This window comes from Saccopteryx leptura, chromosome 3 (assembly GCF_036850995.1).
Source record: "Saccopteryx leptura isolate mSacLep1 chromosome 3, mSacLep1_pri_phased_curated, whole genome shotgun sequence".
Taxonomy (NCBI): Eukaryota; Metazoa; Chordata; class Mammalia; order Chiroptera; family Emballonuridae; genus Saccopteryx; species Saccopteryx leptura.
In genome coordinates this window covers 296,976,954-296,992,061 of record NC_089505.1, presented here as the reverse complement: position 1 = coordinate 296,992,061, position 15,108 = coordinate 296,976,954, and the positions used below count along the sequence as shown (strand labels likewise).

At 43.6% G+C, this 15,108-nt stretch overlaps 1 protein-coding gene across 3 annotated transcripts in view; it reads right to left on the bottom strand.

The window, feature by feature from the left end:
- Nucleotides 1-15,108, bottom strand: part of ZNF704 (zinc finger protein 704) — a 158,262-nt gene that overhangs the window by 102,389 nt on the left and 40,765 nt on the right. For all 3 annotated transcript variants that reach the window (XR_010750471.1, XM_066378824.1, XM_066378825.1), the window contains exon 2: nt 14,694-14,935. Coding sequence is in view for 2 of the 3 variants with exons in the window: in XM_066378824.1 (XP_066234921.1) it covers nt 14,694-14,935 (242 nt within the window). In the remaining variant the exon portion in view is untranslated. The remainder of the gene's footprint in view (nt 1-14,693; nt 14,936-15,108) is intronic.

The following is a 15,108-nucleotide window of genomic DNA, read 5'->3' as shown; positions in this document are numbered from 1 at the left end:
AGTAATCCAGTGTAATCAGAGGAGGACCAGGGTAAGAGAGAGACCAAAAAATGTATTTTATTGAGAATATTTGAAGAAGCTGGAGGGGTCAGCAGTGCTTCTGAAAAAGTACTTGGAAATATTGGGAAATGAGAGAAAATGTCACTTTCTGGAAGGTAAATGACACATTGAAAGCAGAATGGGTCAGAGACATGCATGTATAAGGTCCCGGACTCCTAGAGTTTAGACTCCTAGACAGCAGAACTTTAGGTGACCCTGCTTCAAACCCTCACAGGGGCTTCTAGTCTGGGGGAAAAGTATTGGAGTAAAATGTCACATACAAGAGAGGTGACAGGTTGCTCCACAAGGCAGAGCCAGAACCAACCCTGTAAGCTATTTGGAGTTAACATGAAGAAAACAATACGTAAAAAATCAGAACTTTATTTGGAAGAGGACTGGGCTGGTCTTGGGAAGTCATAAACAATTCTGAATCCATAGGTGTGCTGGGTCACCATCAGCTTGTGCCAGTGGATGTGACGGAGAGTCCTTACTGGGTAGGGACCAGGCTCACTCATCGCCATGCCTCATCAGGCAAAAAATCTACCCTGTAATAAAAGCTGCTTAAACATTTTCTCTTTAAGAAAGGTCTTATGATCTAAACCCGTGTGCTTCTAGCCCCAAAGACCGGGATTTATTACCAATAAATAAATGAGACTCCTGAGTATTATTGTACAAAAGAACATGTTTTTAGTAAGTCCCCTTTCGTTGTTAAATAGGGAAGCAAAATCAACTGAAGAACAGAAGAGGCTTGTTTTTACTGAGTAAGTGTAACTGAGTAGAGGTGGAGCATGTATGCTGTAATTGCTGAGATTGTGGCAAATATTTGAACTGCTGCGATAACCTCGTGCAGAGGAAGGATGCGGAGCCTGGTGTCACATCCGCCAGGAAGCCTCTGGGACCGCATCCAAGGAAGCCAGACGACTTGGAACACCTTTTTCAGCGAAGCTGCCAGCTCTTCTCTCCCCCTTCTCAGACACTATGCACGTGGGGCGTACACGCACAAGCACGTCTGCATGCACACAGACACACCTTCGCCCTCCTTAAGCAAGCGATCAGGATCTGTCCTCAACACATCGCCAGCCACCTGGACACGTCTATGCAGAAAAGGAACAACACAAACCCCACCAGAGTTCGGAGATGGAAGAGCTAAGCCAAGCTTTCCACCATCAGAGCCCTGGCCTTGCAGCCTTCTAAATGCGGCAGAATGAAATCATCAGAAATCTAAATGTGAAAATGTATTTCAAAGGAGTCAATGAGAATGGTTGATTCATCTGATTTTCTCTTTTTGACAGCAAAGCAAATTTTCACTGCCTCATCTTCACCCTTCCCCAATATATATATATTTCTCTGGTGACAACATCACAGCCCTGTCCCCTCTCCCTCCCATCACTCTCTAGTGTCCTGGGTTCACAATGAAGCTTGTGACTCAAAATGACCAAGGCCACCAGCATATTGTGAAGAGAGAAGAGAAAAAAGAATCATAAAGGAATTAACTCCTTTAAAAAAATGATCTTGTATCACATCTTAATTACCACCAATTCTCCATCTAAAAGCGCCCACTCTGATGAGAAGGGAAACAGCTCCTTTGCCATCTTGTAGCCATAGAGACTCATCAGGTTCTTATTTTCCCATGTTAGTAGGATTTCAAGTCTATTTTCAAATTCCAAAATCAAAACACCAGGCATCATGAATTTATGACACATCTTATTTTTCCCACGAAAAGTCCATGCCTAACATTGATCAGAATTTTGTCCAAACGCCGGGCCATGAATCTTTTAAAAGCATTGGAGTGATGAAAGCAGCTGACTACTGCTATGAACAGGAAAAAGGAAAAACAACAGAACCAGACGCCGAGCCAAACACATCATCACAACAACCTAGCCAATGCCAGTCTCGAGTTAATCCCTCTTGTCTTTCGGACCAAGAAATTCACAATTTTTAACAAACCGTGAAGGAACAAGAAAATAAACCAATGAAATGCCTGCTTGATTTGGGATGGCAATGTTTCCCAGCTTAAAAAAAGTACCTTTCGCAGGTTGTAGAAGTGGCCAGGAGACAAGTCCGTCCAGTGAGATATAACTACAAGGCATAGGGTGGCCCTTGGGGAAGGGACACTCAGAGAAGTCTCTTTAAAAGGACAAATTCCACTCTTCTTCTTTTGCTCTTTGGCCTTCATCTTATCTCTGCCTGGAAGAGAGCGTGATGTTGGAAGCTGCAGGCAGGATCTTAGTCTAGGAGGGTGACAGCCACCTGTGAGGAAGGCGGAGCACGGGGCTCCTAAGCCATCCTGAGCCGCCGTGGAGGCTAGGAAGTGGTTTCCCTAGGACTTCTTAGTAGGAGAAGGGGGGGGGGACCTCAACTGTTTAAGCCACTCTTAGCCAGGTTTCTACTCCATGTTGCCAAACTCATTTGAACTGATAACACTGACATCCTTCAGGAATTTTAAAATACCCACTTAAACACAACAAATATACTAAGCACTACCCATTTTTTAACTACTCTTAAAGCAGACTGCCTAAGAATCTCTATTCAAAAAGTAGTCCTGGCTGTCTGTGAGTAAATATGTATACGGTCCTGAAAGTGATGCAACGTTTTCACTAAGAACAGTTAAAAACGAACATTGTCGCTGTTTGGGGGAATAATGAGGTGCTACACAGAGAACTGTCTGATTCTCTGGGAGGGCCGCTGATGGCGGGAATGCCAGGTAGAACAACCCTGCAAAGCGATGGGGTGTCAGAGGGATCAATGCCCTCGACCAGCAGGCGTGCCTGCTCTCCCATCAGAAATACCGCTCAGGTTTACCATTCGGAAGTATGGAAGAACGTGCTCCGGGCTTAGCTATAAGGTCGTTCATGCAGGTGGCATATGAGATGACTCCCAGTGATCCCTGCATCTTGGTGTCCAGTGACTTGCTTCTGACACACATAATGGGGCAGAGGGGAGGGCTGGCGTGTCTCTGATGAGGCTTCCAGACGTTGGGAGTCCTATTTGGCTGGCAGACTCTTCCCGGGCACAGTAAAGGCATGATATTCTTTTAACACATCAGAGGTAAAGGAGGGCTCCTCTTGATGAAGTTGGCTTTGCTGAAGCAAGCGGGCAGATTCAGGAGGCCCCCATGGCAGGGTACTGGGAGCCACCGCCAGCCAACAGCCACCTAGGAATGAGGCTCCCTCTCCATCCAGTGGAAGTGAATTCTGCATCAGTCACATGAGCTTGGAAGTGGCCGTGTACCCAGAGGAGCCTTCACAGGAGACCTGGCCCTGGCTACCACCTTAACTACAGATTTGTGAGAGAGCCAGCAGCAGCGGGCTCTGCTAAGCCATGCCCAGACCCCTGAACCACAGAAACTAATGTGTGTTCTTTCAAATCAATAGGTTGGGAGATAATTTGTTAGGTGGCCTAGATAACTAATTCAGTTAACTACAGTGCTACTTGTAATAATAAATAAACAGAAACAACCAGAACGTCCACCAGGGTATTGGTTGAGTAAAAATAGCACACACATATGCTATAATGCAATTCATCCACTAACATTATGCTCTAGATGAAGATAAATAAATATTTATGAAGTATGTCTTCAGTGTAGTGGTTACAATATATATTTTTTAATGTTCAAAACATTCAGTGGCATAGAAAACCATTATTTTGGAAGAAAACATGTTTTATATATGCAAATTTAAAGAAGTGAGCAGAATCATACATAGCTGGGGGTGAAAAGTACTTATCATCAGATGACTGCTTTATGAACGTTTTTGTTTTAGTTCTGCTTATCTGTACTTACAAATTGTTTTAAATGATTGTGCACTGAAGTATAATAATAAGCACAGTCATATGCACAAGTAAGAGGAAAAGAACACTAACAAAAAAAGGAATCACCAACAATCTAGAATACGACAATACATCAAGGAGATTTCATTCAATATTTTTGTCAGTTGCCTTCTATGCACCAGGATAGAACCTGAGAAGTTATTCGATTTGATCTAGCAGGGAATGCAACTACAACAACAGCAGCCTCTGCTTCAGTGGAATGAAGGTAAATGATTCCTTCCTACTTGCTACATGTACTAGATGGTATGGGATACAAAAAAAGAAATGAAAGAATTTCAAATAGTTACAAAGACATCACAATCCTTGCAGATGAGTAGAAATCATTACATAGACAACATCTGCAATTGACACTTCATATAAATAATAAGAAAATTGACAGCAATTGGACAAAACTGAGAAGTAACAAAATTACAAAAATGAGGGGGACTTATCAAACCTAGGCAAAGCTTTATCAAACCTAGGCAGTGCAAGCACTGACAGATGAGATGGAGACACATCACAGAGGAAGAGAAATGTACTACTGCGAAGGAAATCTTAACGTGGTTTTGACTTTTCTGCCTGGCTGGTGTGTTTTGTTTAAGAATACAAGTGATTTTAGGGTAGACGCTTGAGTATCTTCAATTCCTTTGGTCTTCTAAAGAACTACACCCAGATAACAATCATTCTGAGCTGGATTCTAGTGACAATTACCTAAGAAAAACAGTAGGTCAGATAGACTATAAACAAAAACTGCCATTCATTTTGTAGCTCCACATTTCAAAAGTCTTTCTAGGAAACAGACTGTATAAAAGACAACCAGTCGGTGGCAAAGTGCTCTTCCCTAGACAACTCAGCTCTTTGGGGCAGGGAGACACCACACTGAAAGGAACGAACCAGGGAGTTTCATTTCCCAACACAGCTACCTGGTTCCCAGGGGGACAGCTATGTGCCATGAAAGGAAATTTCCCAGACGAAGGAGATCAACCTCCAAGGCCTTTGCAAGCAAACACGCAGTTAAGTAACAGGTTCCGCTTCTGTTTTGACACGCAAAGCTGGGCTGGGTGTCACACACCAACAAGTGGACGTGAGTTCTGAATAAGTGAACAGTGGATCGGGTAAACATGTATAATGATGAAATGACAGTGAAACTTGACCCTTGGGTTGGTTGGAACAAAAACTCTAGGAGGATGCTCCCTGCCTGGCCTCTCTGTGGTCCAGTGAGTAGAACTCCAAGGAACTTTTTCATCCAAGTTTATGACAACAGAAGAGAGAAGCCACGGCGCAAATGGACGAGAAGCATCACACTGGGACTGAAGTGCGGACGGTGAACTCGGAACTGAGTCAGCCTGGGTCCAAAACCAGGAGATGAGCAACACAGCTCATGTTGGGAATGCAGACAGGACTTACATGAATCCAGTGGAGATACTTGGGAAGACAGACAAGAAGCACCAGCACCCGGAGATGTAGAGACATTGCAAATAAATGACCCTTGGGTTTCTGAATGGAACATGCCTTTTACTAATTTTTAAAAATGTTGTTCGCTCTGTTTAAATGGCACAGTATAAAAATGGAACTGGAAGTTGTAATTTTGAGATGTAAAATGTTAAACATAAAACAAGGAGGTTATAAATCAGTGGGAAACCAATTAAAAGACTTAGACTGTCATTCAAAAACATTCCACAGAACGTAACAAAATGAGTGGGTGGTTGGTTCTATTTTAATAACCCAAGGAAGATTTTTATTTCTTCCAACTATCAGCCAAATATACCCAGGACTGATGGAAACACGGGAAATACACTTTCACTTTATGTTAAGCTACAAAAATAAAATAAAATAAAACACCTCAAAATCTCAAAATACTGCATCTGAACAGTGTTCTGATTCACCTGTAGGCTCATGTGAGGACTACCTTCCCTTTATCTTCAGTATTTTATAAGGATGTCGATAAACAGTATTTATGCAGTTAATATAAATTTATATAATAATCAAATCAGGTTCTGCTCTTAGTCCACCATTTTATCATAAATGTGACACTCACTCATGTTTCTCAGTGAGGTCATACTGGTATCTGGGGCAGAAGAGTTGTTCATGGAGTAGGACTACTTTGCACAATGAAAATTGCCCCTTAGACATTTCCAAATGCCTCTAATGAGTAGAATAAGGCTTGCTGGTGGTGATACTACTCGCCTAGAGAAAACTATTGATTTTGACTGCTGCAAAATGTGTGTCCTTTAACTGGCATAATCATTTGCTGCTTTGAAAAATGAATCCTTATTCAGAACCCAAACAAAGCCTGGAAATACAGTTAGCATTCCAAATTGTAGGATTCTATCTAAAATTACATATAAAAAGTGGCAAGGAATAATTATAGTATATAATAATGCGTTATGCTGATGTGTTACATTAAATCACAAATTGTTTTGGAGTTGAATTGGATATATTGTCTAATTCGGAGACCTGAACCCCTAAGGTGAACACTGACTTCTCCTGAGACCAGGAGGTACGTCATAATGAATCCTAATGCTTTTGGCTGTCCCTGTTAAGAGGGGACTTTAAGAGCTCAATGGGTCCAAGTGCCTAAAACACCTGTAAAAACAAGTGAAAAAGGAAGGTTTTTGTGTGCCTAGGATATGCAATCAGTGGGGTAGAAGAATTCAGGTCTCTCGACTTTAGGGGAGAGTCCTTTTCTCTAGTTAACAGATTTTTTAAAAATTTCAACTACAATATAAAAAACCTTGGGAACCAAGATAAAGTGCTAACGTTTTAAGTTGTCCACAACTGAAACATTAAAAACAACCATCTACCATCTATCACCATGACTTCACAAAAGAAAAGCCATTCCAACACTGGAAATGTGGCAACTCCACAAAACACTGTCCCTTGGGCTGAAAACGTGGAGCAGTATGTGGAGGCCACACCAGATCACTTAGTTCTTTAACTCACTCATTTGTGGTCACCAACGACTGCAAGCACTCTGCCAGTGACCACGAAGGTGTACGCTTCCTCCTTTTCATTCTAAGTGATCTGTTCGAACTGCAAATATTAAATTCCTTACACTGAAGTAGGCAAAGACCAGGTATATAAAACCTCATCTGTTACCCACAGGCCAGTTGCCTGCTGTGGCAGTTTCAAGCGTGAGGACCCACTTTGTCACTTAACAGAACTGTCACTGCCTTTCCCTCAGCACTTCTGGCTGGTGACGCTGCAGCTCTGGGGTATGTGGAGAATGAATGAACTGAAGCAAGGAACCCCTGGCCTCTGATAAGACAACGCCCTGCCTTCCCAAACCCACAGTCGGAACCCACACCAAGTCAATCACAGATTCTTTAGTGGGATTGGGGGGACCCACTATGATTTAACACAGAGGTCCCCAAACTTTTTACACAGGGGGCCAGTTCACTGTCCCTCAGACCATTGGAGGGCTGGACTATAAAAAAAACTATGAACAAAATCCCTATGCACACTGCACATATCTTATTTTAAAGTAAAAAAACAAAACGGGAACAAATACAATATTTAAAATAAAGAACAAATAAATTTAAATCAACAAACTGACCAGTATTTCAATGGGAACTATGGGCCTGCTTTTGGCTAATGAGATGGTCAATGTCCGGTTCCATATTTGTCACTGCTAGCTGTAAACAGTGATATGACGTGCTTCTGGAGCCGTGATGCGTGCATCCCGTGTCACCGGAAGTAGTACTGTACATGAGCAACACCGTGCTTTGCGGCACTGCCACATACAGTACTCCAGGAGCACAGGATGCATCCACTGACCACCAATGAAAGAGGTGCCCCTTCCGGAAGTGCGGCGGAGCCAGATAAATGGCCTCAGAGGGCTGCATGCGGCCCACAGGCCGTAGTTTGGGGACCCCTGATCTAACGTCTCCCATTAGATAACATAGGAAGTGTTACTGGGGGAAATTTCAGTCAACGCAGAGAAACAAAGCCCCCTCCCCAACAAGAGTTAAAGAATAAACATTAAAACTAGATAGCATCTTTCTCAATGTAAGATTATTAACTCTTTTCTGTCTCAGTAAATTTTAAAATGTTTTTAGTTTCCAAAGGTACAGGAATAAGGTATCAAAGTTAAGGTATTCTAGCCACTGAATTAAACATACCATTTTCTAAGAGATGGATCATGATTCTGATTATAGTAATTATGGGCTTTCCTCCCCCCAGCACGATCAGATTGACGTCAAACTACTGCCTGCTTGGAATTCCAGTTTTTCTGACTCTGGGACTCACTGAGCCCTGGGCACCGCACACAGCAATGCACCACCCTGGTTGTACTGGTCACCCTCTAAGCTGCCACTTTTGCTCCTCGGTGACCATCAGTGTCATCTTCGAATAGCACGCTGTTCTAACTGCAAATACAAGTGGACTCCTCAGGGGAGAAAGACTGCACCCGGGAAGCAGGTGTGTTTCTGAGTGTGAAGCAGCAGACAGACAGCATCCCTCCCCCTCCCAACAAGAAGGGAGCTAGTCAGCACACCCACAAACAAAGTCACTACTGGGCCCCTGGCCGGTTGGCTCAGTGGTAGAGCGTCGGCCTGGCGTGCAGGAGTCCCGGATTCGATTCCAGGCCAGGGCACACAGGAGAAGCGCCCATCTGCTTCTCTACCCCTCCCTCTCTCCGCCCTCTCTGTCTCTCTCTTCCCCTCCCGCAGCCAGGGCTCCATTGGAACAAGGTTGGCCTAGGTAATGAGGATGGCTCTGTGGCCTCTGCCTCAGGCACTAGAATGGCTCTGATTGCGACAGAGCAACGCCCCAGATGGGCAGAGCATCGCCCCCTAATGGGCATGCTGGGTGGATCCTGGTCGGGCGCATGCAGGAGTCTGCCTGACTGCCTCCTGTTTCCAACTTCAGAAAACAAAAACAAAAAACAAAGTCACTACTGCTCCACAAGTTCTAAGTGCTGCTCAACCAATGAAAATGCAGCAAAATCTAAAAAAACAACTTTTAGAAAGTGTTTAAATCCATTCTTTGAACCCAAACTCTTAGCTTAACAATTTTTTCTTCCATCTTTCAAATAATGTGGATGGATTTGATGATTTTTAGGATGCTCATAATTCTTTTCTCTTTGTGAGCTATAAAACCTGCCTTTGGCCTAACACGAGACCACTGCCCTCCACACCACCACCATGTCTGCGGTGTAGACATCGCCATGGTTTCCACCTATCACCCCGAGGAACTATCCAACTTCACTGGGGCCCCAGCAGGCAGGAGAAAAGGCTCATGTTTTTCCTTATGTGGATAACTAGAATTTATAGAGTTAAATTACTCAGAGTGGGGGAAATAAAGAGGAAGCAACTGGTCAATTCAAGATGTGACAACTGCTAGGCAGGGCCATGTTGTCCTACTAAGTATACACAGAGAAATAGTTTCTCATTTTTTCTCAGTTTCACCATGCATTGATGGGATAGCGAAGACAGAAGCCCCATGTCTTCGCTACAAATGCTGCAACAAACTTGCAAAGCACCTTGGTTTCACGTCTGGGATAGAAGAAGCCACTGCCACACTCAGCTGTGCTGGGGGTGATATATAATTCCAATGGAATAGTGTCTCCCTCTGTTCACAGAAGCCACGACTCTATACAGAAAATCCTGAGCCTAGAAACACCAAACACATCAATGAGATGCTGTGGAAACCCGTTCCTTACAGATGGGCTGACCTGGCCCTCCTGCTTGTCCAGAGGGTGGCTGCTCACCCGGCTCTGAGTGCTGCACTGAAGTGGTCCAGGGGCTGCGGCTCTCCCTCACGGCTAAGTGGACTTTGCCACGGTGATGAAATGAGGCAGGAAGCCCTCATGGCCACTAGTGATAGATAAAATCTCAAGTCATTGGATTCCTGAGAACACCTACCCAGTGAAGAGAGCATGCTTTTGAGATGATGAGAAAGAAAGCTACTAAAATCTGTACCGGACAGGTCTTGGGACAGCATATCACAATGGTTAATTCTCAGTGGACATTCAATACACTTCTAAGCAGTTATCAATAATTGATAACAAAGAGACAACAAACCGACATTTCTAGAGTAGAAAAAGTGGGCAATGAGAATGTTAACCTAGCTTATGAACACTTCAGCTCCCCTTAGCATATTTCCATTTGTTTGCATAGAAAAATAGACGTATAAAACACACAAATGCATATTTAGTGTGCCATTGTCTGACACACTGATGGGAGGAAATGACCTGTCTTTTTATATCCATTCCTGTGGTGACAAAAAAAAAAAAAGTCAAAAATTTAATTCAGAACAGGAATAAGCAAACGAGCACTTTGAAAACAAAAGTTGAATATTTTAAAACCATGAAATGGGCTTTCACTTCTTTTTAACCTCAGCAGATTGTAGGATCTTTCTAGAGTTGAAGGAGGTGAGAAGGATCCAAACCTTCTAGGTTTTCTCCACCCAGCCTGATCCCATCCGTGGGTGGCACAGGCCACTGCTCCAGTTTCAACAATGGAGTTGGGAGCAGGGAGCTCTCAGCTGGCTGGGAGAAGCCGAGACGTGGCCAGCGGGCAAGGCTGGGGGTGGAGGTTGGAAGAGCATGTGCGGTGCCTGGCCTTGGACACACAGGACAAGGTTGAGGACTTCCTGGAGGTCAGTGTGCAACAGGACCCCAAATTCCTCCCTCCTAGATACCAGCTCTATTTCCTAAACTATTTTATCTCCAATACAGAAACACACTCTTCAAGAACTCTCCTCTTGCTTAAAATTATATTCTTCCTGAAGCGCTCTGAAACAACAATTGAATGTATCACTGAATAGCTCAGTGTCACCTCACAGATAGAAATCAAATTCTCAAAGTATTCCAAGTTAAGCCAAACTCTCCACCCTTAACCCTTAACATTCCCCTACCTAGAACTCTATTTATGAGGGAAGAAAACACCAGTTAAAATGTAAAAGAATCAGTAACACTTTAAGCCAATAACAAAGTAACAAGGTAAACCCTTCCTACTTAGGAGTCCTTTATTAAAACTAATACAGCCTAACCAGGCAGTGGCGCAGTGGACAGATTGTTGGACTGGGACATAGAGAACCCAGGTTCGAGACTCCTAGGTTGCCAGCTCAAGCTCAGTGGATAGAGTGTTGAACTGGGATGCGGAGGACCCAGGTTTGAGACCCACAAGGTTGCCAGCTCGAGCTCATCTGGTTTGAGCAAGGCTCACCAGCTTGAGCCCAAGGTTGCTGGCTTGAGCAAAGGGTCACTCGCTCTGCTGTAGCCCCCTGGTCAAGGCACATATGAGAAAGCAATCAATGAACAACTAAGATGCCACAACAACAAGTTGATGCTTCTCATTCTCTCTCCCCTCCTGTCTGTCTGTCCCTCTCTCTGACTCTCTCTTTCTGTCTCTGTCAAAAAAAATAAAATAGCCTGACCTGTGGTGGCGCAGTGGATAAAGCGTCGACCTGGAAATGCTGAGGTTGCTGGTTCAAAACCCTGGGCTTGCCCGGTCAAGGCACATATGGGAGTTGATGCTTCCAGCTCCTCCCCCCTTCTCTCTCTCTGTCTCTCCTCTCTCTCTCTCTGTCTCTCCCTCTCCTCTCTAAAATGAATAAATAAATAAAAATTTAAAAAAAGAAAAGAAAAAAGTCCTGCTAGTGTCTACAAAATGTCCTGAAAAAAAAAAAATTAAAAAAAATAAATAAATAAAATAAAATTGATGCATCTGTTGCATTTCCAAGTTTCCAAATAGCAGGCATTAATTAACTATTTTGTTATGAGCAGGTAAAGAAGCATAAGCAAATGAGCAGGTAAAGAAGCATAAGCAAATGGTGAAAGTGTGGTGGCCCGGGTCACCCTGAGGTGCGCTGGCTCGGCATGGCGGCACGGTGTTTAGGGCTACTCCCGCAGGGGACGTCACAACATCCAGTAACCACGAAGCAGGCTCTGTCCCATGCTGGAATGAAGCTGCTCTTAGATTTTTAAAGAACTAGGACTGTGATTCTACCTATTTAACTCATCTCGGACTTAGATGAGATTAAAACCTCTTAAGAATTATAACTGTACACAATATAAGTTACACACAGCCAGGAGTCACTTCTTTAGGAAACATACTGGGATTGTGCTGCTGAGTTTTCCCAACCAAATGTCTTCTGAGCAACAGAAGCTGAAATGTCTCTCCTTGCAGGGAATGCGCCTCCCCACCCCCAACCCTTAAGAAACATGGCCACAGAAAGCTACCATTCCATCCCTGTCAGTCTGAGTAGAAAATAGAAGAAAGAAAGAAACCACTGAGTTAGGGATAAATGATAAGTTGCACTGAAATGTAGAATTGGCTGATGCTTTACTCTAAAGCTGCCCTTCCAATACAGAGGTCACTCGCCACACGTGGCGACTGGTCACTGGAAGGTGCCCGATTCAAGTTCAGATGTGTACCAGTAATAGACACACATGACTTCAAAGAGCTAGGAGGTAGAGAGGAATGTCAAGTATCTCACTCATGCTCGTTTATATAGAAAATAATGATATTTGGATATAATTAGGTTAAATAATATATGGTTTTACATTATTTACACCTGTTTCTTTTTCCTGTTTTTAATGTAGCGGTTAGAAATTTTAAAAATGAAATATATAGCTCACATTAAATTTCTATCAGACTAGTGCTGCTCAAATGGTATTCTTTTAAAATAAACAAATGATCAACATCTTTTAATTACTCATTTGCCTTTAGTGATTATTAGCCTCTCTGTGATAAAAGCAGAAAACAGAATCCGTGGTGGCAGAGGGAGGAGGGTCATGGGAGGCGGTGGGAATCCAGTTATTTCTGTACGAGATCGTTTAAATTTTGAACAGGTGTAGGAAGGAGAAAGATGTTGAATCAAATATAAGTATAAATCAGTCCTGTGGAGGCGACCTGTGGCATGGGTGCCACAGACACAGAACAATGTCCCCGAAGTATCCTGGATCGTCCCCAGACCCGCAGTCCGTGCCACAAAGCTGCGGTCCACCTAGCACAACAGTGCGACGGGTTCACCCAGGGCTCCAGTGGCGACCCTTTCTCTAGTTTGCTGCCAGGAAGGATCTACAGGAAAGGACATTTATTAACATCCAGGGACTCTTTGGAAGTGATGCCTGCAAATGTGGGGATGTCACACTTTCAGTATTTTACTTGATAACTACCCAATGGATCCAGAGAACATATCCCTGAAAATGGCCAACTGACACAAATTGTTAATTATTTTAAAAATTCATACGGATGACCCAAATTCTAAATTCACAGTGTAATTCTGAACACGTGACACATTCTAACTGGACACTCCTGGGCACTTATAATAAAAGGATAGAAAGCACAGTTACTGGAAATTGAAGAATCTTCTATACCATGAAGTCAACACAAATGTACAAAGTTTTTTTAAAACACACACACACATATACATACACATACCCTGAGCCAGATTTATGTCATAAAACACAAACCTTCTTAAGTTATAATTCAGAAGAGATGGTATCAATCCATGTTATCGGTGTTAGTATGGGAAAGAGAAGTGGTGATTTAGAAAGGTACTCGGTCTCACCTTACTAACTTTCACCACATTTTTTGTAGAATATTAGAAAACTGGACTACAGTATATGTGCATTTAATTACAGAAATTCAACCATATGCACTTGACAGGAAGGGAGAGCTATTTTTAAAAACAATGAACAAAAATCCCACCACTCTACTCAATGAAAGTTTGCCCCAGAGTAAGGAGGGAGAGAAGACTTGTCTTTTTAGAATTGGTTTTAGATCCCATACCTTTCATGGTTGGCTCCAGTCTCAGAGATGACTGAAGACATTGTGAAGAACAACTTGTCAGTGCCTAACCTTGACTTATTTGTTGACCTTAGAATGTAAAGCCCTGGCAAGAGGACACAGTTGTGTGCCAGTGGCGCAGTGTGTTTCATGAAGTCACACTATCGATCACACTGGTCCCTGCCAGGCTGGGGTGGTGCAGTGGATAGAGCGTCGACCTACGATGCTGAGGACCCAGGTTTGAAACCCCGAGGTTGCTGGCCTAATAAGCGTGGCCTCAGCAGGCTCCTGGGAGACTTCACACTTCTCAGTCTGTTTCCTCATTTGTAAAGTGGGAATTAGGATGCCTTGCCATGATAGACATGTCATTTTTTTAGATGCCCCTCCAAATCTGGGTGAGACAAAGAATCAGAAAAGAAGCAAATGTCCTCACGTGTATATTCTATATTCTGTCCTCATGCTGTTATGACGCTGTCCTTTGGTTCAAAGGTACCGGGTGTGGTGTAAGTAAAATTATAACGTGATAAAAACCTTCTGATATTTCAGATAAACGCTCTTGGCCCAGTCCAAGGTAGATATGTCTTAAAAGGATTAGCAAGATACAAACCGGGGATTGCCAAACATTTTCTATAATGAGTCACACATTTTAGGCTTTGCACGCCGCCTACGATCTCTGTCACATAATCTTTTTTTTTTTTTTTACCCTCTCCTAGAGTAAAACCACACAAGATAAAAACCACTTTTATCTTGAAGGCTTCACAAAAAGAGGTCTGGGGGCTGAATCTGGCCACAGTCACAGCTCTCCAGCCCCGGACCAAAGACTGAGTGTCCTTGCCGTTGAGTGGGTATGCTCAGTCCTACATTCCAAGTGTCTTCAAGTTTTTTACATTTATTCTTTTCTGCTCTTTGTTATTCATTTGCCAAAATCTAATAAAATTTTCTTTTCTAGGGCGATAGGAGTTTCAACAACCCCAGCCTCAGAGTCAGTTGTGAAAAGCTCTAGTTCACACAAACACCAGAAAAACGAGCCTGGCAGAAAACCCTTCCTCAGCCCCTACACTCGGCACCGAACTCCTGGGCAGACACGGAGACAGTCTCGCGGTCCCTTACCTGGCTGGAGGAACGTCAATGTTGGAGGAAACGACTTTGCGCTTTTGCTCAAGGAGACAGATGGAGCGGGTGTTCTCCTTGTCAGGGTCAAGGGCTCGGCTGGCTGTTTTGGTGTCTGCCGTTTTCACCTCTTCCTCCATGGCCAAGGGGAACAAGGGCAGATGGGACATTTTTTTGCTTGAGTCCCGTTTTAGGTCCTCCGGTTGAAACGTGAAGGCCATTTCCCGCTTGATGCTTCCCGCCTGTGGAACGAACACAAGAACCCTCACTCGCACACACATCAGCTCTGCGCGACCACGTGCAGGCGGCCACGAGGGGGGACCGCGGATGCCACCCTCCCTGTTCCTCATGAAGACTGTGTCGTTTAAATGGGAAAAGTCTAGCAGAGAAATAAAATACTCGAGGCTACAAAGTC